Below are 25,246 nucleotides of genomic sequence, written 5' to 3'. Positions count from 1 at the left end.
CACAGTGCCAGAGAAAGGATTTCCTAGTCGAAATAAGGCAATCCTGACACACAGTTTTGCAACCTGCCTACCACACTATGAATTCTCACACAGAGCTGTGGAAATGTGCAAAGGCAGAACTGTCTCTGAAAAGGGGAAGATTTTGAGATATGAGAAGTCCAGGTCTCTGTGCACTCATGGTCTCTACTCTCCATCTCCAGGAAATGAATGCATGCAGCCTGCAGAGTTTAATTCTCTTTTGGTTTATTACTATTTAAAAATCAGGTTTTTTATCCCCTTCTACAGAGGCTTCACCTTCCAACAGAACATACAAAAAATACACACAATAGAAAAAAAAAAAAGATAGGTAGGTAAGTTGCTTTATACAAACAGGTCCCTAAGAACCCAAAAAGGCTAAAACAGGCTCGGTTTCAATAGAAGCAGGCCCATAAATAGGCAAGAGACTTCATTCAAGTAGGGAAAGAGCCATCCATCCTCACCTAAGATCCTTTCTTGCTCCACTGAAGACAATGGGAGGATTCCCAGCAACTTCAGTAGAAGCAGGATTGGGATTCATCAGAGCCAATGGCAAACTTTTCTGCTCTTTCCCTTCCAAGGCACTGTCTCTTCCATATGGCGTGCAGCCAGGGAAAAATACCAGTTTTCCTGGCTCATCCCACACTCGTGTTTCAGTTGTTCACTCTACAAGACATCTAAGAACAGCCTTTTATTTTCTCTCTTACTCTGGTATTTGCACTAATTGCAGCAAACTTTCAGATTACAACAGTACCAAAGAAAAATTCTGAGCCCAAGAGCAAGGCTTGGTTGATTCCTTAAGAGCCAGCAGTCAGTCTGACAACTTTGCAGAGGGCATGTAAAATTTGCCTGGAGAAGGCACCAGTTTGTAGACACAGCAGCCAAAAAGGTATTAGCAAGCATGAGACTGATTTATTATAAAATCACTTACCCAAGGTCACTATGTGACTGCAGGATGCTCAAGAGCATTTATGGCTGCCAGTGGCTGCATGAAGTGACTCCATGGTCCACAGGGAACTCAGGAGCTGGGAGGGAGTCACTGGAACATCAGTGAGACTCCAGTTATCTCCCTCCTTCAGCATATCTCGGCTCAGAGCACTTCCAGGTCTCCAAAATTGCAGTACAAGTATGGAGGCCACCCAGGAAAAGCTTCATTCACATAAACCCTGAGAGCAGATCAATAGTGCCAGGCAGTCTTTAAATAAATTTAAATATCACACCTTTCAGGAAAAATGTGGCCAAATGTTTGTTTAACTTTGCATTACATCTGAAGTCAGTGAGGCCAAACATTTGTGACAGAGTTCAGCAACACAATTGTGCAGCACAATATGGCACATCAATTAAATATTGGCACGTTCTTACCCAAAGGTTATCATCATCTCATCTCACAGACAGGAACACAACACAGGAAGAGGCTAGACATGACACAGGGAGTTCATTCTTGGCAAACAGGCCATCAGTGCCTGCCACCACAGAGTGCACAGCTGTGGTTTTCACTGACGTGCCACAACCATTCCAGCCATCACCACAACCCCTCACAGCCAGGGCTCCTGCTCCTGGGCTGCATCACTCTGCAGTTATGTCACAGCACTCTTTTCAACTGGTGCTTCTCTTTTTTCTTCTTAGCCAAATAGCTCCTGCTTTGTTTTACAGCCAACAGCCCTTTGCAGAGCTGCACACATCCGAGTAGGATGCACAGGATGTGTGGAGGGTGAGCATGAAAGCAGCAGGCACACGAGACTTTGCCAGTGCTGGTGCTGACTGCAGGAGTACCTGTGGCTGCAGCCCAGGAGCACTGCCTGCCCCCTCCCTCTGGATCCCAGGCTCAGTCCTCTGGAACATGCTGCCTTCTCCCAGGGCCAGGGAGCTGCAGCAGATTGGGCTGGAAGCCAAATATGTTCCCAAGGGCTCATTCACAACAGCTGAAAGTTCTTGTTTTGAAAAGGATGTTCAGGATAAAAAAACGTGGCTCTTTCCAGAGACACTGGAGCCCTCCAGAATTTGTTTTCCTTTTTAAGTTTTCCTAGTGGGTTTATTTTTTCCCCCCTCTTTGCTCATTTGTTTTGTCTCTCAGGGTAGAATTGAGAGCCTAAGCTCAGAAATTCACTGTGAGCTTCTGCTCTGTTTAAATAAAACTCAGGTATTGTGCCCAAGAAAAAGGGGAGTAGTACTAAGCTGGCTTAATTTACATTTGAGTATTGACAATGCTGTTAAGGTATAACAATAATGCTGAAAAAGCCAGCACATTGTGTTGTTTGGCACTTGCTCTCAGACTTTATGCCATGGTGACAACTGAAAATATTTTATTATTTTTGTGGGTGGTAAAGAAAACCTTTCCTGTTTCATTACTTAGAATTTTGGTGGCTGTTTTTTACTTTGTCCATTTATCTCTCATGAAACCCAAGGAGAGTTCTTGCTCTCCATTCATTCTTCCAACACTGAAGTCTGGAGTTCCTTTGAAGTTTACTTTGGCATCTACTTCCTCAAGCAAGCACCTTAAAAAAAATTAAAGCTGAAAGTGGTACCCCACTCCCGACTCAAGACATAAGTTTAGATACTGAATTCTAGGAACAAAGATTTAGTGAAAAAACAAGACACTAAAGTTACAACAGAGCCTACAAAATCTAGGTTAGCTTTCATACTAGCAATTCAATTAGTTGAGTTATAGACATTCAGTTACACAGCTCTTCTATTCAAGTCATTCCTTACTGCTGACAGCAGCTGAGGGAGGAACAATAATTTCAGGGAATACATGGGAAATAACAAATATTCCCTAAGTCACTGGCACTCAAACAGGTCTAAAATTGTGACTGGGCATTTACAATTATTCAAAAGATTGGTAGGAAGACCAACCTCCACACCATCTTAATAGTTCTAGGCTTTAAAAACCAAAAAACCCATCCCCCCAACATATAATACTTTGCCCTACTATAATTAAGGCACTGGATTGAGAGAAGGAAAAATCTGTGTTCAATTTCTGGTTCTGCTATCAATTTCCCATATCATCATGGGCAAATCACTTAGGATTGAGAGCTCACATGCACATTGCCATGTGTCAGGTGAGCCACACTGTCTGCACACATTTAAGACATGACAAATGCAAGGTCACATCACCTAATTTAACTGAGTATGGAATAAATTCACATTAAATTGCTTTACCTTGCATTTGTTCTGGATTAACATCTATAAATTCAGGCAACAAAAGCCTGAGAAGTTTGTGCCCTCACATTTAAAGACAACACTTAAGCATGCATGCAAGTGGTTTTTAGTCTTTTATCTCTCACTCATTCTCTAATAAGCATCTATTCCTTTCTTGGCTGTCTTTAATATTTAGATTATGAATGACTGAAGATGTTTTCATCATACCTACTACACAAGGCTTGAGCCTCAGATGAGAGGTTATGGGACTCCTATAATACAAACAAATACTACAAGTCTGATGATATAAATTTGCATGAACTGAAGTTTCATTCTTGACATGTGCACCAACTCAAACATTGCCTTGCAGTCCCTCCAAAGGGGAAGGCAAGGAAGGGAGGGTGGCCCAAATCAGAACTATCATCTACACACCAATTAAAAATAAAATGCAATGGCAACAAGCTGCAGCTCAAGGCATGTTACATACTTCCCTCTGAACTCTGAACTTGTGAGGCTGAGTTTTCTGTTTGGATCTGTCTCATTTCTATAAGAAACAGGCATTTCCCAAAGTACAGAATAGAAATAATTTGTATGTAGATTAAAGCACTGTCCAGAATGGAACAGCATGCCCCAAAGAAGCAAAAAGCACTGAAAACACACCATAGCTAAAGATCTGCCCAACTTCCTACTGGCACTAGCCTGCACCAGCCTCCTGTGTTGGTACAAATCTCTCCCATTTACACTAGGATGATCTAGAACTGTCATTTCAGGATTGTTAACCTCCTGCCTAATTGTTTCCCTGTCCACTAGACTGAGAAGTAAGTAGTTTTCATTCAATGTATTCATGATAACTTAGTAAGCATTTTCTTTGACAAGCAGAATACACAGTGTTTTCGAAGGCTTCGTTTTCAGATAAGGCTTTTGTTTCACCAGGTCAAATTCTGTAGCATTCAAAATTAAATTCTCATAGATACAGCCAAAATTCAACCCACTTGTAACACTAAAGTCAGGGGAGATAAAAGTAGGATGAAAGTATTCTATACTCTGGACTTAGCTTTTGGAGTTGAATTTTATGATTAATGCACCTTCTTTGAGTGCACATAGGAACACTGGGGACAAAACCTTCTGTCTTTCAGCACACAGCCTCAGTTCAACAGAAATTTCCCTTGTGGATTAATTATGAGCTATTAGTAAACCAGTGACTGCAGCTGCATTTGCTAATCCCAACAGACTGTTGTGCTGACTGGAAAGCCTGCTCTCTCCTGATTTGCTTGGTTGTCTCAGCACTAGTTTTGTAAGGTATCTTAAAATGTTTTGTCACTTTTCTAAGATATTCTGTTTTTACCTGTCTACTAATCTTACCAGTACAAGAGCAATTCCGTGAAGCTTTAGTGCTGGGGTTTGTTTGTTTCACTGATTTTTCCTTTTAAATGAGGCTCATACCTATTCCAGGATTCTGGGAGGAGGAGATGACTGGAGAAGAACATGTCCTTCAGTCTCCCAACACAGATTAATAGCAAAACATCAAGTCCACTGCAACATGCTCTCAATTTAGAAAGTGCTGGTGCTATAAAGAGAAAGCCATTGATTATTCATCCTTGATTTATAATAGTAGAGAGCAAGTACAAAAAGTAGCTTCTTAAAAGAGGGAATCTGGGTCTTCTAACTCTGTAGAATTTAGAATGTAATTCCAAAATCCATATACTTACAAAGGCCTCTCTAATTCTAACATAAAACCAGATTGGGAATATCAGCTAAGCATCAGCTGCAGGGTTTGGATTAGAAGCACCTGGGCAATGCAGGCTGTGGTACAAGAACACTTTGTCTCTCTGTGCATTACACAGACAGACCTCCTGCAGCAAATGAGAACCTGCTCCAAGAGGGTCTGTCCTGCTCCAGCACTGTACTAATGATGGAGACAGATATTGTTTCATGGGATGCAAGTTTGGTGCAGGACACGGGCTCTCAGAATGGCCTTTTTAGAAACATTCAATACACAAAGCAGTTTACCAAATCACTACTTAACAACTGTGATGTAGAGAAGATTCTTCACAGATATGAAAATAAGGAATAAATTCAGGAAACTGTTCTATGTGACTTTGAGCATCAACAGCAGAACCATAATTAAAACTCAGAGTATTCCTAACTCCTAACCCTGTGTTAAACAACATTTATACCTGGGTTTGGTACATAAAACCATGACTAGTTACATGGAAGGAAAGGGAGGGTCAAGAAAGGACATTATTTCTGCACAAGTGGTATTTTCAGATTAAATGGAATGTCCAACAGCCTGGAGTACAGCTTCTTTGCATTTTGTAATCAATTCTTTTTCAAAGAATTTTTTGCAATTCCCACCTCATTTGGAAAAGAAAGGAGAAACAGTGGCTTTTGCAAACCTGACTAGAGACAGATCAGGAGAGCACGACTGGCCAAAAAGCCCAGCTCACTGAGAATACAGCCCAGTGCAGAGTGGGATTCACATATTATTTACTGGCTCTCATTTGCACACCTTTTGGACAGGTGGCTAAACTGCTCAAAAACCAGACAAAACAAGGGGATGCAAAGTAACATACTAACTTCTTTAATAGAGTCCAATCCAATTAAACCAAAATCACTCTGTGAACCCCTGGGTTTATTCACACTAAACAAGTCAGTGGTACATAGTGTTAACCCGATAGCTGATCGTGTTCATCCCCTAGGTCCCCACATGAAAAATGAGCACCAGTCAACCAGACTGTAATGGTAATTTTCCTTCCTTTTTTTTTTTCTTTTTTTTTATTTTCATAAAAACTATTTCTTTTCATAGACTTAAAACAACCAACTAGCCAAGTTATTAATTATGGTACATCTAAAAAAAAAATCTCATACTAACCCTAATGTGACTGCTGCTTTACGAGTGCTCTGTGTACCGCCTTAGACTGGCTTTTCAGTAGCAATTCACTACAACAGGTCCTAAAATAATAATAATAATAATAAAGAATTAAAAACCTGACAGCAAGTTTAATGGTCAAAAGTAATAAAAACAACCTGTTCTGAAAGGTGATTTTTCTCAGCAGTTCAGTCCTGCTGCAGCACTCACAGCCTCACAAAGGCAGAAGGGGATCAAATTCTCTCACCTTCTTTAAATGTTTCTGGTTTTAAAAGGACAACTGCATTGTAACCTGCTAGGAACCATGGGGCATTTTACTTTATATTCAATGATGGGTCTGTTTTTTAAACTTACTGTTTTTCTGGGGGAGTTTAGGGAGGGCAGGGGAATAGAGGGAGAACAAAATCACAGCTCCCTGTAGCTGCAGCTCCCCAGGTGCCTCGGTCACTAGGACTGTCTCATTCTCAGACCATGCTGGTAACTCTTAATTACTCTCAAAGAACATATGGAAAACACCACCAGCAGCCTCTAAAGCTCCATTTGTTTTGGGTCATATCTCCTATTCAAGGCCACCATCTTCTGTAATTTATCAGCTAAAGAAGCATTTTCTCCCTCTCCCCAGTGAAGGTTTAAAGGTGGGGTAGGGTATGAGACAAAGAAGGAAGCTAAAATGAATAAAAAATTCTCAGCTATAGAACCAAATTTCATTATTTCCTCTTTCATTCACAGCATCTTATCATTAGAGCCAGACTGCTGCTTTGCTTTGTTAAGATCCAACTGATCTCATTTCCCCTCTGGCCCCATTGGTTGCTGGTCGACCTCTGGATCCACTAGGGATGATGCAAATGCTGACTGGACGATCTGAAACCCAAACGACTCCAGAAGAGACATGTTCTGTTGGGGTGAGAAGGGGGATCCTAGAGCAGGACCCAGGTCCCCCAGTGGGCCACCAAGGGCCCTGACGTGCACTTTCTGTATGTGTTTGTTCAGATAAGACTTGGATCTGAAAAAGCTGCCGCATTCAGGGCACGGGTACTTCTTCTCTCCTTCCATCTCCATTTTGTTTTTGCTGACTGCCAGGTCACACGAGAAGGACCCATTGGTGCTCTGTTTCTCAGGAGTCTTGAGGTCACTGGTGTCAGAGAGGTCTCCATATGAGTCAGAACTCTCAATCGGGTCCGAATGTGAACATTTCTGGCCTTCTACGGGAAAAAGAAGAGAGAGAACTTTTCAGAATCTTGGCTCCCAAGGGAAGATATTTAACACGCATTAAAATAAATTAGATTGGTTACCACCTGATCACATTAATGCCTGTTGCAACAGAATGATACACACTTAACATCCAATCCCTCACATCCTAAAGCCCTTGAGCACAGGTCCCCTTTCCAAACACCAGGCTGCTATCAGAGCAACAGCTGGGGTTTCATTAGGGATCTGTCACAGTACTGAATGCAAGCATAATGGGTCTCTGGTTCACACACCACTTCTTGAATCCCAAGGATGTCTCACAATGTTTGCACCTCAGACACTACAACAGGATGGACCTAATGATGAGTTTTCAACTGTGTAGTTCACTAGCACACTTCTGAAATGCTGTTGATACTTTGGGGGAGAACCTAGAAACTTCATGAAGTACAACAGGCTGCAGCAAGATGTGAAGAAACCTGGAAACACTCAGCAAAACAGCAGTGAGCTACTGCAATTTAAGAAGTGCAATTCCATTTAGTCTCAAGGAACTCTTTTTCACAAGTGCAACACTATTAGAAGTTATTTCACAACCTAATATTGTTCTATCTTTAAATACTGCAGTGTGGAACAGCAGAGAGGTTAGGGACGTTGTTTAAGTTATTTGGATATACTTCCTGGCAAAGCCATTGGTATGTTTGGAGTCTTCCCCATTCTCCTCTGGCATTATGCCAAGGAAGTTTGTCCACACTTTTTTGCTCAGTGCATGTGAATGAGCGTGAGAAACCCAGACGTGCTCACTAAAGGAGTCTCTGAATACAAACAGGCTGTACCTACTATTAACTCTAAGAGACCAAAGAACCACTTGGCACAACCCAAAAGACAGATTTGCTCTGGACTCAGCATTACAAACCTAACAGGATATGCATGAAATCGATACACCACTGAGCTGGAATAAATCTCTTGTTAAGTCAGCACACCACCCAAAACTAAAGGGCTTCTGTAGTAACTCTATCAAGACTTCAACAGAAAAAATTACACAACTCGAGCTTTCTGCTGGCACAGTGTTTGTTTAACCCAGCCTGCTGTGTTCTCCTGGGCAAGAAAAAAAACAGAACAATCATGGCTTTGAAGAATTTTCTGATGTTTCACTTTCACCAGGAATACTGACAGCTCAAACCAAGAAGCAAAAAACTATTCTACACAGGTAAACACACTGCTTTACTTATTCAGAAGTTAAATACTCCTCAACTATGCTTACAATAACAACTTTTTCTCCCCCCCACAAGTTCAATGAATGTCAAAACAAGAAAGCAGCGGTACTATTATCACTCTTCACCTCTCCTTCCCAACAACTGCATTTAGAAGTGTAAGTTTAGCTACAGACATCTGGCTGCATGTACAGTATGGCCCCTAGCAAAACCAGAGACAGGGTTTGACTGACGCGAGATTCAAGTGCAGTGGGACTAACAAATTTGCCCTCAGGCAAAATTCAGATGCTGACTGCTCCAAGGAAGAGGGTCAAGATGAACTAACACGGCTTTTTCAATCTTCCAAACCGAAGAAGCTGCCAAAGCTTCACATATTCTTCTGTGCCCATTTCCTTCCCCTAGACTTGTTAAATCGGCTGTCCAATGACAGGTATTACATCCTGCGTGATGCTATGGAATTTCTCTGCATCTCCCTAAGCTTCTCTCCAGTATTTTCCCTGTCCTTCCTCCCTCCCCTTTCTCGTGCCCAGCCCGACACCCCACAACACAAAGCTCTGCACAGAGCAGCAAGGTGCAGAGCAGCGAGTCTCTTGCCTTTGATGCCATAGGTCCTGACGCAGTGGAACGCTGCTCCCCCATTCGGGATGGACTCCTGGTGTCTGGAGACCTGGGGAAGGGGAACACCGTGGTGGGTTTTAACATGGACCTTTAAGTAGGAGGCAGAGGAGAAACCTAAACAAGATAAAAGGAGATGAGATCCTGCCACCAGCAAAGACACACATCTGCCTTCCCTGTTCCTTTCATCTTTCTCTTGCTCCTGCTCCCTATTTTAAAGCTGCTGTTCCACCAGTTCCCTCTGACATGCCCACGTAGGAGTCCTGTCATCCCCAGGCAGTAATGCAATGCACACTTTTCATCAGACTGAGTTGGCTTTGTGTTAGTCACAAAGAGAGAGCAGCCTCCTTAAAAACAAATTCTTTGTAAGGAAACCTAGCAGATGACATGAAACTTTCTGGAAAAAAGGCAGAAGAGACATCATACAAAAAGGTACCCATGTCTCTTCACCATTTTTCTGCTGTTTTATTTATTTTAATAAAAAATTCTTTTGTCATCTGATAATACATTGGAAGATTAATTGGAAGTTCCAATTAGTTGATTTTGTGCTGTTAAGATCTGAAGGAATGCTATCTAGTAACAACCCTTGTTGGTTAAGTGTGCTTTCCCCTTAGGTTTCTGTAGCACTGATAGTGACTTCTAGAAGGCAGAAAGCTGAAACTATTGACTTTTTAAGGTATACACTTTTGCTCAATAGTAATTTTTGAAAAACATTTCCTGCAGTCAGCTCATCCTGAGTTTTAAAAAATATACTAGAACTTGTTTTATTTTGTCTACAGTTAACAAAAAGTACTAAAAATAAATTTCAGTATTTTTATTAGCTCTGATCTATAAGCACCAAACACTGAAAATAAAAACATATATATCAAACAATTGATTTCTGAACAAACCAGTTTTTTACATTTGTGCGTGTGCTTTTTAAAATGTTTCTTTAAGTCTCATGTCATTTTTCTTTAATGCAATGAATTATCTCACATATACTTTGGAAAGTTTTTTAATTCAACCTCAAGAAAATCTGCAGTCACTACTGGTACATTTGGACCATATTTGAGGTACAAGGAGGACAGAGTTTTAAAGACTTCCTACAGAGGTAAAGCTGCCACCACCAACCAGCTTAATTTCCTGTTATACTTGGAACAGAGTATCATGGCACTTTCATGTTAGAAATATTTTCCACTAACAACTAAGAACACAACACAAGGTTCACCATTGCAGACCCAGAGCTGAAGGTTCCCTTTCTGGAGAGAGAAAACCCAAGCCCTAGATTTTTTTAAACCAATAGAGCATTTACAGCACAAGTCCTTGCAAGAGAACTTTCATAACAATAATTTCCTTAAAATATGAGTAGATATTCTACCATTCTACTATTTTTATAGTGATATAACTGCATTTACATTTGATGATATATAATAATATATCAGCAATGCTGCAAACCAAATACTACACCTCTCTGGGGTGGATTTTCTGACTGCAGCTGTTAGTTTCAGGTGCTGAATTTAATAATGAATGTGGCTTTACAGTAGATTTCCCTGTACCTAGCACACAGAATACCCCTCTACCCTGACTTTTATCCAGAGGTTATTAAGAATTATATATACAGGACCTGCAAAGCAAGAACTCCACAGCAACCTGCTGAAGGGAAAAGGGGCAGGCTGCTGAGAATGAACAAGAGGTAGTTACTGTGGACCCCCGAGTTGAAGATAAAAGTACAGGAAAGCAGATACATCACAACTGAAGAAACCAAGAACATATGACTCTCAAAGTACAATGGAGCAGAACCACCAAGGCCAAGTAATGCAGGGAATGAATGTAAGGATATTATCCTCCCAAACAATGCAAGACCTACCCTCAGACACAAATGCTACATTGAATCTCACTGGGCAGCAAGAGAATATATTCTTACAAATACCAAAATTCACTGTAGACCTGAAAGAACCAGTCTTTGCTAGAGAAAAGGGCACAGTGCACAGATATAATGGTGACACTTCCACCTATGAGGTACTTTCCTTACTTCACAGATGTGGTTAATAACCACATGCATGCTGAGATCAACCTCTTTGATGCAGCAATGCATTAAAATCTCACTGCCAGCCACTAAAAAAGGACTACATGCAGGTATTCAGTGTTTTTCTACACCACAACTGACACAGGAAAATCTGAACTTGTAATCTCTGCACACAGGATTTTTTTCTGAACTCTGCAGTTCTATTTGTAGAGTACATTGTTTTATAGAATGAAAACTGCTGCAAAGTGTGTTAGCTCCCCTTTATGCACTTGGCAGATGAACATGTGAGTCATCAACTTCCATCAAAACCGTAAGAATGCCAACTGCTTCATGGGAAACTGATTAAAGGGAGACTTTTTTGGGGTGTTTTCATCCCAATTTCTTCCAGAAGCACTTAGGACTGGCCTTTTTATCTCCACCAGACTTTAATTATAAATGCTGTCCTAGGAAGATGGGGGTTTATAGACCATAATCCTTCACTCTTAAAAGTCTCTTTCAGAGCAAAGTCAGACTAATCCAGAGGATAAAGTGGCAGTATTTTTCAGAGCAGGAATGTATTTATTGCTTTACTCATACACATCTCTCCACTTTGCAAGACAGACTATTTCTCCATACCAGAAGAACCAATATTAAAATCATGTATAGAGAGGAAATGATCTCCTTTATATAAATGGGACCTGTCCCTTGATCTCTTAGGTAAGGTCTGTAAGGAGATAAACTACAGAAATAATTGCAGGATACTCCTTGTTCAAAAATTGTAATTTGGATTTAGTTGGAACATAAGGAGAATGTGACTCTGTTCCCCATGAATGTACAAGAACTCAGCGTGAAAAAATAAATTCTCATTTGTGATTGGAATATTTACCCTTTTCCTAACTAATCTGGTCCTTTGAAACAAACAATGTGTATGTGTTTGAAACACAACCCCAAAGCTCTGAGTTGCAGGTGTCATTACTAAGTACCAAAGTCATTAATCTCTTGAATACTTTGAAAAAGCCCACACAAGCAAATAAAGTTCCTAAGAATGTTATTAGATTGTGTAACAACACAACAGGAGCATGTCTTCTTTATTTAAACAGATTAAAGAGAATTTGTCTAAAAATCTGAAGCTTGGGGATTAGTTTTTTAAGCACATTTTAAGACAAATTTGTTAGGAAAAAAACCCCACAACAAAATACCAAACCAAAAGAGAAAAAGAAAGAGAAACAACCCCCAAAATCCCAGGAGGGGAAAAAAAACCAATACAAAACCCCCCAGAACCACTTCACTATTTCCCTGATTTAACAAGATTTAATTGCTTCCATGATTACTCTAAGCATAAAGACCTCGAGTAAGAAACAACCTGGAAAAATCATCAAATCACAGCTGTTTTTTAAAATTATACTGCCACATTGTAAAAGAAATAAGTACGACAGACAAATGAACCACATGACATGGCAAACTACTGCCTACTGCTTTCTGCCAGGTACTGAGTTCCACCCCCATCTCCTAAAGCCATTAAACCTTTAAAACAACATGAGACACTTCATTAAGTTCCACAGAAAAGCCTTCAGTCCAGTGGGATGAACTGAGGGAGTCTGAGTCTGTCACTAACATCAGGAATGTCACCTTTCCATCCACTTTTTTTTTTTTTTTTAATGTGGCCAACATCCAAAATTCTCCCCACAAGCAGCTTGAGCTTGCAGAACATTCTTGCTTGACAATTACCATATCCAGAGGCTGACAATTACTATATCCAGAACCAGCTAAGTTTCAATTAAAAAATACATCAGCACATTAGCCAAAGGAAGAATAAACAAAATCTCTCTGCACAAGCACCTCAGGCATGGCACAGCTGTGATCAGGTTACTGTGTGTGGCTTCTCACTGCACCAATGCCTATCAAATAGATATTTCTAATCAAGAAATTTTCCATTAGACTTCATCTTGCCAGGCTCTACAGTTTTAAAAATAACTATTTAAAACAGTGAACATTATACTGTAATTCCAGAACACCTGGGATTAAAAATTCTGCTCTCATTGATCATAAATCTGTAATCAAAATTTACAGCATAAAACAATGAGTTTACAACACAACTGTTTGACAAATCCAGTCTGTAGCTTACCCTTCCTATGAATTTTAACACTTCCTATGAAATTTAACATTATTCATTATTCATAATTACATTTTTTAAATCCTGATGCAAACAAATTCACAGCAGACAATTGTGACAACTCCCATAAAATACACAAACTGTAAGAAGAAAGTAGTTGCTTAAAGTTTGCTGTACAACAGGTTCCCTATCCTTCTACAGAGAAGTATATATTTTATTTAAATTCCCACTGTACATTTAGACTTGTAAAATGTGAATAAACCACTTAGTCATTTTATTGTTTGAATGCCGGGTCTGTCTTTGTCACACTGGCTCCATTTCCAAAGAGCTGCAGTGACATCCAGTGGTAGTCAAGTTGAAATTCAAGCTTACAAATCGTGGAAACAAGACAATTCCTCCCAACCCATCTGAGTTTCTGTTTGGCACTGTGTTCAGCAGAAGGAGAGCAGGATAGCACCTGGATCTCAAACAACATCTGCCAGGTTGTTGCCACAAAAAGAATCAGGATAAGCTTAAACTTCTGTTTTTCAGAAGCCAGGCCTTCAGCTGAAAAGGAGGGCAAGCTTCATTTCACACCATCTACCCAGAGCTTCAAAACCTGAAGATTTTCAACCCAGATGCCTTTTCCATTCACACTGATAACATCACTTTCAGGATTTCCAGACTGTTCAACTAGCAAACACCTCCCTTGCAGTTTAATGTCTCATTACTCATCAACTCCATAAGCTCCCTGTACAGTCTGCATGTTAAACACAGAAGAGCTTTATTTTCTCAAAAGATTTCACCTCTCATAAACTAGAAAAAGAACAGATGTCAGGAAAAAAGGCTCATCAGAAAAAACAAGATCCCAAAGCACAGAAGCAATCTCTTCTGACACCTACTAGCTATGTATACCTGTGTGAGCCAAAAAGGCATTTTCAAGTTGTGAATTAATCCCTCAAAAAAAAGACACCAGTAAGTCAAAATAATTTTTCCAGCTTGCCTTACATCCCACAGAGCCTAAATTTCCAACTCTGTTCAACTGAAAAGTACCACAAAAAGATGGAAAAGCTTCACAAGCTTAGTCATATGGTTCAGTTTTACATAGTGCTGCATGAAGCAGGGAGTTGGACTTGGTGATCTTTATGGGTCCCTTCCAACTGTGAAAAGCTGTATTTGTACAAATAAAGGTAAACCACATTTCTAGTGCTTTATACAAAGTATGTTTTAGAAATGTACATTAGTACAAAGCAATTAAGAGGGAGAAGCAGCTTGACTCTTGCACCAGGAGGTTATAGTGTATGATTTTCAACTTGATGTGTATTTCAAAGATACAAAAACATTCTTCTTTCAAACTGACTGCAAGGGCAGAAGTCTAATCAGGTATAGAAAAAAAAAAAAGGAAGATGTATGTTGAACAGCAGCAAGGCAACTTATCATGGTTATTGTATAGGGATCTGGCTATTTAGCAAATAAAATTTGCTTCAGATTTAAACTGTGTTTCTTTGGGCACTATCTGTCATGTGAAAAGGCCAGAGCTGTACTCCATCAGTTTCAGGGTTAAGGATTCAGTAGGAAAAGCAGAGTATGTACACAAACAGGGTACAACCTCCTCCTGTTGCAGAGAGTCATGCAGCCTTACAGCTCCCCTCGAGTGCTGGCCCATCCTAGTGGAATAAAGAAATAGCTTCTTCATTACCTCGGTTACAGATAGTGCAGAAATTGCTTGGTCCTTCACTATGCTTCTTCAGGTGATCTGCCATGTATGCTGCTCTCAAGTACTTCCCACACACCTGGCACGGGACTTTGTCTTCATGGCATGCCAGGTGTGAGCGCAGCCGGTCACGAGTGGCAAAGGAAGCATTACAAGTCTGCAGGTATAATGAGAACCATGTGACTCATCAGCTCTGCTAACAGCACTGATATTGTTGAATATATTTAGTATTCTTTAGAGTAAATACCTTAGATACATGATGCACAAGCTATTTTCCCCCAGATAAAAAATTCAGAACACCAACACATTGCACAAGTTGTAATGTTACCACTCAAAAGAATTAAAGCAGCAAGAAAACAGCTCTGACACACTACAGACAGTAAAACTTACTCCAAGATAGACTTGTAAGGTTTTAGCTCCTTTCTGAGGATGAAGATACTAAAATTTTAAGTAATATTTAACAAAAGAAATAGCAGAAACTCCTTTGCTCTGTTTACAGTAAGTTCTGCCATTTCACTGAGCCATTACAATCACTTTAAACCACTCAAATGTCCTCTCTGTCATTTTCCTAAATTCTACTCTTTGATGAGATAAATCTAACTTCAGTACACAGAATTCTTTTGGAGTGTGAAGACATACAAACAAAGGATCACAGAACTATCTGGGATGACAATATGACAAGAGACAGTAGAAGAGTCATCCTGGTATCCACAGCAGCAGTGCAGACAAACCGCAGAGGTGAAGCCTCGAAACTGAACAGATATCAAAATAACTGCATGACATTGTAATCTGGTTTAACTTACCCCTGGTCAAGGTATCATATTCCACTTACTGCCACAAAATAAGCTTGATTTGGCAAAAGATAGTATTGATTCTATTTGTCCACTTTCCAGCTGAAATCTGTATGGTAAGTGAAGGCTCCCTCCCAGTTTTATAACCTCTGCAATGGGCAGGCAGGCAGGCTGTGCCCACAGCCTCTTCTAGTGGCCTGCCAGTTCTGAAAGGCTTGCTCTGTCTCTAATGTGTGAAGGGAAATAAACCACCAGCAATATGCTGCACAAGGGATTAGGGTTATAGTCTAAACCATTTCACAAGTGCAAGAGGAGAAACAAAAGCAAACACACATCAGAATGACAGGACCAAGCCAGAGCAGTGACATTCAAGAGTGTACAGCGCTTTGTTTAAACCAACTTCATATCAAATATCACAGTTTTAAGAGATATAACCAGAACCCCCCCAAAAATAATATGAGGCTGCTCACTGTCTTGGGAACTGGGTAAAAGTTGCATTTTTAAATATCAGTGTGTAATTAAACCACTGTTTCAATAGAGATAAGACTTGTTAAAGTAACAATCTTAGTAAAAATTCCAAAATTATAATTCAAGTAAGTGGAATTGATAATACAGAAGAGGATAATGTAATTACATAAAATTCAGTTAATCAAGAGCTTAATCCAAAAACCACTGAAGGCAGCTGAAAAGCACCTATCAATTTCAACAGGCTTTACACTCATTCGATCCTGTGAGATGTTTAAATGTGGAAAACTCTCATGGAGCTGAGGCTGCTCTGCAGCAAGTACAAGACTTAACACCCCAGAGGATCGGGACTTAATGAAATTGAAAGGGTAACAGTAAAATTATCTGGATTTCTGTGACATACACAGTTTAACTAGGCCCACCAGACAAAGATTTATAAATTACAAGTATTGAGGTTTAAGAGGCAAATTCTTAAACATGAAAGACTTCTCTTCATTTGTAATCTCAGTACACAGCGCTGAGCAAAACAGGTGCAGCTTTCACTTACTGAAGCTTTCTTAGAGGTAAGCACTCTCTTAAGGCAGGATTGCAGCACTGATACTAATCAATCTGCTAGGTATCAGCTAAAGATATATGACTAGAGTATCAATAATGACAGCCAAGAGATCCATCATCAATAACTCTAAAGCTATGGAGCCACAGGAAGGTCCATACCCGAGCACTGGGAGTGCACCGGCCAATGAGAAGCAGACCAGAGACAAATCACATAAATACAGCGATGCCAAAGTAAAACCAAATCTATCCCACAGTGAACTTAGCAAGTTGAAAACTTAGGCAAAAGCAATATAATAATTTATGTGTTTGATTTCTCACTGTTGCTGCTGAGTTGTGTATAGCTCACCTCTGGATAAGCTATATAATAAATATATCTGCAACAAAGCTTATAACAATAATTAAGTCCAGTGGAGAAAGCAAGAACCAGTTTAGCTGAATCATAACAATGGGAGACAGGACTAGGGTTAAAGAAAATCCCAAAGTTAATATTCAAATAGTTAATATTTATAAAAGGTATAGAGAAAAAAAAAAGTCTTATTTTATGAAAGATGTGAAGTGCTACATGAGTGCTAAGTATTTGTCATTAATTGTTAATCATAGAAGAAAACTCTCCAGTGCTTTCCTATCAAACATTGCACAGGTATATAAATAGATCAAAAAGAATATATAAAGTTTAAAAAACATTGTTTAAGAAATACCTCTTGAAGTTTCAACTTTTCTATGGATGTGGATGTCTCTGAGCTTATTCCATGGTGGCTGCCATTTTCCTGCTAATAGGCAGGAAGTAAGAGAAATTAGGACAGGAAGAAACTCATTCTGCATTGAAATCAATGGGATACGCACTGGACTTGGGATGCCAATTAAGTTGTGCTTTAATTTAACCAGTATTTTTATTTTTTATTTTATCTGCCTAATGAACAACCTGTCTTGTCTCTGAGAGGAGCAAACTTCCATTTTCTCCCCTTGTTCTTTCATGTGCACAGATTTTCAGATGGCTGTTTGCTCCCAGACTGCAGCCTGATTTTCACACACTGGCATGCCAAAGCTGACAGCTTCACCCCATCCCGTGGGGTCAGAAACTGAGCTGCCCCATTCTGGCCATAAAACTGACTCCCTCCTTCTCCTGTGGCCAGAACTCAACTGTCAGACTGGGGGAGAAAAGTATAAGTTCACCAGTGCAACAATCCAGGGGAAATGATCCAGAGTGCCATTTGCCTGGACATCAAAGGAACTTCTTGGATCTGATTTCTCAGCTACTTTGGCTCTGTGGAGATCTTCTCTAACCTGAGTCTACCTTACCAGTAATGAAAAAGCTGGAGTGAAGACTTTGGCATCAGGTGCTAGAGGTGCTGGAAGTCAGGATACTTGTGAAAAATGTGTGAAGCACAGCCATTATTTCGGGAATGAGTGCAGGATAACAAACTGAGCACTGAAAACTACTGCTGTTGCAGGGATGTTCAGCTTAAAATTGTCCTGTTTCTTGTACTTTCGCTTATTCTGAAGTTGGGTTGACATCTTCCCACTTTTGTTTTGGTACTCCAAAGTGTGCTGTGATGCCACAGCAACAAAACATTCCATATCACCTGTTTGCAAAGATACCTTAGAGCTCAGGTAAATGGCCAGTTTGTTTAAATCATAACAGAGCACAAATTCCAAAAATGCCATTCTGGAGTGCTCTGCTGTTTATGGAGTAATTCTCTTTTCCAGTAAACATAAACAAAGCATGACAATAACAGGAATTTTCAACAGGAACTGAACAGATTCAAAAAGGATGCTCAATGCTGTTCAGGCTGCTCTCAGGGGAAGCTAATTTGCCAAGCAAAATCAATGGAAAAAGAGAATGGAAAATGGGCAAACAACATGCCAATATTAAGCTCTTTTCCTTCTTGGTGGCCAGATCCTGTGTTAGATACATATAAAGGAACAGACACATAACTGATTATGAGATAATCACAGGGAACGTCATCTATTTATTCATCAGTTTTCATATTTGACACAAGTTTCAGAGACTGCATCCCTTCTGTGGTTTCTACAATGTACAGCAGATCTGTGCATATTCAAGAAGACTTTCTAAATCTGATAGGATATTGCAAAGCATTTTCTGCAAAGACACAACATTACATTTTCTGCGCCTTAAGATTCACGAAAAAATTAACTTTGTAGGGCTAAGCAATCAGAAATCAAGAACAACCCAAGCCTGAAGGACAATCTCAACTCTGTCTTAATGATTGTAACCTATAGCCTGTACCTTTTAGCTGAAATGAGCAGTGTATACAGTATTATGGCACTTTAGATAACACACAGTAAGAAAGACTGTTCTTGGAAACTGCTATCACAAAATACATGTGTGCAAGGAAATGGAGTTGAGCTTGGCTGTGCCATCGTAGCTTTTATGTTTCTCTACTGCTGAGCTCTTAGTGTATCCTCTGATTCACACAGAGTTAGTATTTAATATTCTTAAATCAATGTTAAACTATAAAAGAATTATCGGTCATCAGCTGGCCAAGGACAATTCACAGCTATCTGTGTTACTTGTAAACAGTGTTCATCCAGTAATCTTGGTACCAACTGAGTGTCTGTTCATGTTGGGATGTAAACATGAATCATCAGTTCATCCACAGACCTCTTGCTGTCCCCACACTGGGAATTCTTTTTAGGAGTGGAATTTTCTGGCTTGTATAAATCTGTAACCCATAAATCATCTCAAGACTCTTGAGCCAATCTAAGGCTTTATGCAGGACAGGCAGTTAAATCAATGTGACAGCTCTATGGCCTGACTTTCACATGTGCTGGGCTTTCACAGATCATATGGATGTCTACAGAAACCTTTAGATGGCTCCAGCTGTCTAGAAAACTTGGCAAGATTCTTAAAATTTCAAAATGTTTCAAAACTCCCACAATTTGAAGGAAATATAGGTGTGTCAAAGCGTGCAACAATGCAGATCAGGAGGCAGCAATCACGTAGGATTGTCTAAGTTCATAAAATGTGGTTAAATATTTTAGAAGAAAAAAATCCTCTAACCTGCACTGTCCTCAAAAGAAAAAAAAAAAGAACAGAATTTTGCTTCAGCTTCTTTAAATAAATATTAAATATTTCTTCAGAAGCCAAGCATGGAGATTGTTAGCCCAACAAGTGTTTTAAAAGTTTGCCCAACATCTCTCTGATGGCAATGTGTGATGGTGGAAGCTGATTCTCAACTTTGTTTTAACTGATACTTCCAGGCACCTTTTAAATCTTTCTCTAAATGGATTACAAAATATCTTTCTTCATTTGATCTTTCAAACCTTATTAACTGTAAAAAACTATATACAACATTATGACATTGTACAACAAAGGATATTGTGATGTCATTACTCATCTTCTCCCTGAGATAAAAAAAGCTCCCAATTTTGCTCAGTGCAATGTTCTGAAGGCTAAGCAATTTTTATAAAAAGTATCTTGATGCGTTATGATAATTACAATTTACTAATATTTTACTGAAGTTATTATAAAAAAAATGAATTCAGCATTGGAGCCTCCTGATGGCAACAACTGCAATTAAAAAAAAAGGGAGGGAATCATCAGTGACATGGACTCCAAGCCCAGGTGGCTGGGTGAGAGCTCCAGGGTGAGACTGGGACAGCACAGTAGGGAAGAACAAGTGGTGGAACAGGGAGAGGCAGGAGGAGCAAAGCTGCAGATGAGGAGAGAGGGGAAGGGAGGGATGTAAAGCAGATGTCACTGTAGACCACTGTTCTTTACAAACATTCATCCCAAATCACATATACATGGTATTTCTACTGGTATTTCAAAATTGTCTGCACACAGAAATGCAATACCAAAGATTACCCACAACATCACTCTAAACCCCTCTGGCTCCTACCTGACACTTGTGAGGTCTCTCTGAGGTATGCACCTGTTTGATGTGTCCATTCAAGTGGTCTGGCCTTAAAGGAAAATACACATAAGCACACTTAAAACAAACATTAAAAATAAAGTTACAATTTTAACACAAAAAGAAAGAAAGAAAAAAGGAAAAAAAAAAAAAAAAAAGATCCCAGTGCTGTATCTATGACAATTGTAGTGATATTTAACTTTCCAAGAACCAGACTGCCAACAACTGGGACTCTACCTTGTTATGTACCCTCTGCAAGTTGCTAAAAAGGCAGCATTTTCTCAGGAAGAAATCATGACTGAATGATCAGAGGAAATACAAGTTATGATTTTCAAGCCTGCATGTCCCCATCCAAAATCCTATCTACACCTTGATAATCAGGGCACTTTGATTTACAGTCACTGAATATTTGAAAATCACATCCTTTTGGTTTATGTCCTAAACAAGGATGTAAAAAACCAACTGTAGGCACCTCTTGCAAAAAGACTATCTAAACTCTGTTGCTGTGACACATTTTCCACCTGCAAGATGAAAAAATACTCCTAACTTACAACTTGGTAGGGAGACTGCATTAATACAAATAAAGTGCTCTGAACATTCCAACTAGAAGGTGCAATGGAAGAGCAAATCGTTATTGTAGAAAGTTAGACCATTCTTCACAACCAGCAAAGCCTACTTGGAAGAAGAAAGGACTGAAGAGCTGCAGATTGTCCTGGTGGGAGTTTCTCCTAGTGGGAAGAAAGCTTTTCATTGTATGAGACCAAAACTGCTTGGAAACAACTTCTCCACCCTCTCCTCCCCCAACTTCCCAGCTGCACCAATGAGAGGGCACGGGATGGAATTCACGCACTGCAGACAGAAAATAGGCTGGACTTTGCAGTGAGCCTCCTAAACCCGATGCTCCGGCGCTGGGCGGGAGCGGTGTAACCGGACAGACTGGTTGGGGTCCTTCTGGGTACCTCAAGCCCAGCAACCTCACGTGCTGCGCTACTGAATACAGGAAAGGACACTAAAATTAGACATCACACTTCCAACTTCCTCTGGCTGCTCCTAAGAGTGAATACTGAAACTTAGAGTCTCTGGTTTTCATTCATACTTGGGTTTTACAGATACGCAAACGGTTTTGTTGTTAACTTTTGTAACAGCATTCCCGCCTGTTCACATTAACTTGCTGAGGAAAATAAGAACTCAACCTGTATGTCTCACTTCCCCTTAATGACAAAAACCTTTCATAGAGCAATAGCAGAAATTTTTAAGTGTCAGTGAAAACAATAAAACTTGGCACACGATCCCGGGTAGTGCTATAGTAAGAAAAGTACTTTCACTTCTAGCCACAGATGAAATTTTCATTTTGTGACCTTCCATCACTCAATCTGCACTCCTTATGATGAGGCATCCCTAATTACTGCCGATTTTAAAGGTGGGGAGGGGGCTACATTTTCATAATTTATTTCAATAACATAAAGTCCCTCTATCAAAAAGAGAGCAGGGGCAAAATTCCACAATTTACACAGCCTGGTGGATCTCGAGTCCTTCCCTCACATCAGAGCAAATCAACTGCTGCAGAAAACCGACTGCTGGTACAGAAATAGCAGAGTACATCCCCCTCCCCCCCACTACTTCTACACTCAAAGCGAGCGGCAAACTTCCAAAAAAGTTTCGAATTCATTAACTCAAGACTATAAGATACCACTAACACAACTACGTGTACCAAACTACTTATTAAATTAGCTCCCACAAACAGCGACAACAAAAAATCAGCAACATTAAATGCACAGATCTTACGTATGTTGCAGGGCAGAAACAGGATCCCCTTCAGAAGGATGTAAACCCAAAGGACACAAAGATCATGTATTAAAAGATACTTGATGCTGCAGCCTTTGAAATCTCACCTCTTCCTTCACATTTGGGTGATAAAAAACATTACGAACTAAGAGAAATGAAGGGAAGTTAAGAAAAAGAAAATTTAAAATGGATACGAGAAAAATAATAATCTTGAAATGTATTATTTTGCACTTCAACAGCACCTTCAAGCTACCTACACATCAGCGATCTCAAGACACTTCTGTGAGGCAGGTAATTACTTCAATACCCATTTCACAGAAGAGTGAGGCAGAGACTAACTGATTTGCCCAAGGACACGCATACAGCAACTCTGGGACAAAGCTGGGAAGGTTAGCCAGAAGCCAGCTGACTCCCAGTTCAATGTCTTAATTACTTTTAAACCCTTCTAAGAGACTGCAGAACAGCATCTCAGAGGAAATTATGGAGGTCTCATTCCTTTAAACATTCTAAAGTGGAACAGTCAAGCTATCCTAAGTACATTTCCAAGGGATAGGAAAGTCAACTTCCTAGGTCTCTGTTTGTGTCAATGGTCCATACAAGCACTGTCTTACCTGGAAAAGCCTTTTCCACAGCTCTGGCAGATGTAGGGCTTTCCCACAGAGCCATCATGCGATCGAACATGATAGGACATCCTGTCTTTTCGCTTGAACCGCAAGCCACACACCGGACAAGAGTAAGGCTTTTCGCCAGAGTGTGACAGCTTGTGCCGATTCAGGTGGTACACGTCCCGAAAAATCTTGCCACAGATCTCACAGGCCACCTGTTTCCTCGTCCTGCTTCTTTTTCGAGGTGCGTCGGGGTCATCCTGACCAGGAACACCATTTTCACCCAGTCGTGGGGGTGGGATGTCTATGTAGCCCAGCTGTAAGCTTGTCACCCCATGTTGAGCCTCATGCTGCCGAAGACGATTAGCATCCGTGAACACCTTCCCACAGAGACCACAAGGCAGGATACCAGCCTCTCGCAGGCCCCCTGGGCTACCAAACATCATGGAGTCCAAGAGATTTGCTTTACGGGGACGCCCTCTGCCCCTCTTGGTGCTTAAAGTGGGGGCACTAGCAGCAACATTCTGGAAGGGTGAGGCCAGCAGTGGTGGGGACAGAGGTCCTGCCACCATGGGCAGACGGTCCACACCCTGCAGGACAGGGAGGGAGGACTGCGCAGCGGTGAGCGCAGCCCGTGTGGCCTCATCTTCAGGCATGCCAGCGATGCCATTGCCATTGGGTGCCAAAGTGGCACCGTTGGTCATGTCAAGAGGGAAGCCGAGGTCAGCAGCACCCGGACGGAACAGCATGATGTCAGGGCGTGTGGGGGGCACGAGGAGCTGCACGTTGGACTGCTTGATGACCTCCTGGCAGATGTCGATCACAGAGCGCATCAGCAGGAACTTGGCGGCCGTCATGAGCTCCGGGAAGCTCTCCAGCCGCACCACGATGCGCGACGTGTAGGCGAAGTCCAGGATGTCTCCGAACACCTTGGAGCTGATGGTGTGCATCTCCAGCTCCCGCCCGCCCCCGGGGGCGCCGCTGGTCGCCGCCGCAGCCCCGCCGGCCGCCGCCTCCGCCGCGCTCCCCTCCGCGCCGCCGCCACCTGCCCCGTCGCCGAGCTGCGCGCTGAACACCGACTCGAAGTACTCGCTGCAAGCGGCCAGCACGGCGCGATGCGCCGGGAAGCTCTCGTCGCCCACGCGTAGGAGCACGTCGCAGAAGCGGCCGCCGTTTTTGCGCTGCTGGTTGAGGCTGTGCAGCACGTCGGCGCTGTGCCGACTCACCTGGTAGGTGTAGCAGCCCGACGAGGGGCCGCAGGCGGCGGCCTCGCTCACCCGCTCCATGGGGGCTGCGTCGCCCCGCCGGCGCCCGCAGGGGGCGCGCGCGCTCTCGGGCCGCCCGGCGGCGCGCGCCGCCTCCTCCTGCTCGTTCCCCGCCCCTGCCCGGGCCGGCGGCGCGCGCGCGGCGCTCCCTGCACAGCGCGAGGGGCTCGCGCGGCGCGGGGGGGGCGAGACAAAAGGCTCGGGCGGCCGAGGCGCGCGCGCGGCCGCGCGAGCCCCGCCCGGGCCCGGCCGCCACGAGGCGCTGCGGCCGCGGAGCCGCCGCGGGAAGGGGCGTGCGCGGCGCGGCGGCTGCAGCCGGGAGGGACGGGGGTCCGGCGGCGGCTCCGGGCTGCCGGCTCCGTCCGTCCCTGTGTGTTTGGAGCGGAGGAAAGATGGCAGCGGCTGCACTTCCTCTTGCACTTTCACCCCTGGGGGGAGGAGAAGGAGGGGGCGATACCACCCCCCCTACAAAAATCCAGCGGGGGCCCCCCGGCTGCTGCTCCCCGACCAAGCGCCGCCGCCGCCGGCCCCGGTCCGGGCCCCGCCCGCTTCGACGCACCCTCACCACCGGCGCCGCAAACTTTCCTCTCTTCTTTGGACGAGAAGACCCCCACCCTATTCACGGAGACCCCCCCTCCAGCCACTCGGGCTCCCCCCCTGCCCCCCCGCTTCCTGCCCCCCTCCCTCCCCGCATCCGCCAATGCAAGAGCAGCCAGAGCCAGCAGGCCGGCCCCCACCCCGCCCGCCCGCGGGGGCTGGGGGCTGCAGTCTCCCCCTTCCCCAGCACCGATCCTCCAATGCCGAGCCGGCAGTGAGGCCCCCCCTCCGCAGCTCACGGGGGTGGTGGGGCTGCGCTCGCCCCCTCCCCCAAATATCCGGGCTGCAGCTCGCCCCCGAGACCCCCCTCCCACTGGAGAGAGGAGGAGGGGCCGGCGGGGGGGGCTGCAGGCAACCTTCCCCCCTCCCCAGGCGCGAATCGTCCAATGCAAACCCTCCCGGAGCTGCAGAGGCGCAGAGCGGCCCCCACCTCCTCGGCTCGCCTGAGGAGAGCCGATCCCAGAGGGGCCAGGGGCTGCAGCGCA

The 25,246-nt window shown here is 42.6% G+C and overlaps 1 protein-coding gene across 6 annotated transcripts; it reads right to left on the bottom strand.

Moving 5' to 3' along the window:
- Positions 1-226: 226 nt before the first annotated feature.
- On the bottom strand, positions 227-24,185 carry PATZ1 (POZ/BTB and AT hook containing zinc finger 1). Of its 6 annotated transcripts, XR_009488830.1 has the most exons (7): positions 22,906-24,185; positions 20,498-20,561; positions 17,333-17,404; positions 14,809-14,980; positions 9,013-9,150; positions 6,026-7,224; positions 227-4,720 (listed from the first exon to the last, which is right to left on the bottom strand). XR_009488830.1 is itself a non-coding variant. In XM_059863557.1 (6 exons), exons 1-6 carry the CDS (start codon positions 24,183-24,185, stop codon positions 6,806-6,808), a joined length of 2,145 nt encoding a protein of 714 aa, XP_059719540.1. In that variant the 3' UTR covers positions 5,712-6,805. The 6 variants fall into 6 exon arrangements, 5 of the variants coding, with proteins under 5 accessions (XP_059719540.1, XP_059719542.1, XP_059719541.1 ...); XM_059863557.1 differs by lacking the exon at positions 227-4,720 and having other exon boundaries at positions 5,712-7,224; XM_059863559.1 differs by lacking the exons at positions 227-4,720; positions 9,013-9,150 and having other exon boundaries at positions 5,712-7,224.
- Positions 24,186-25,246: the final 1,061 nt, after the last annotated feature.

This window comes from Haemorhous mexicanus, chromosome 19 (genome assembly GCF_027477595.1).
Source record: "Haemorhous mexicanus isolate bHaeMex1 chromosome 19, bHaeMex1.pri, whole genome shotgun sequence".
In the NCBI taxonomy this organism is placed as follows: domain Eukaryota; kingdom Metazoa; phylum Chordata; class Aves; order Passeriformes; family Fringillidae; genus Haemorhous; species Haemorhous mexicanus.
Note: the sequence above shows the minus strand (reverse complement) of the source record. Positions and strands in the feature narration are given on the sequence as shown.

Bases quoted from the DNA above. Each gene is read 5' to 3' on its own strand.
- PATZ1 (XM_059863557.1), bottom strand. From the start codon at position 24,185: ATGGAGCGGGTGAGCGAGGCCGCCGCCTGCGGCCCCTCGTCGGGCTGC. The intron at 20,562-22,905 runs GTAAGACAGTGC...TTTTCCTTTAAG, and splicing joins TGTGGAAAAGGCTTTTCCAG to GCCAGACCACTTGAATGGAC. The intron at 9,151-14,808 runs GTAATGAAGAAG...TATCTTGTTTAG, and splicing joins CTGCACTATCTGTAACCGAG to GTTTCTCCTCTGCCTCCTAC.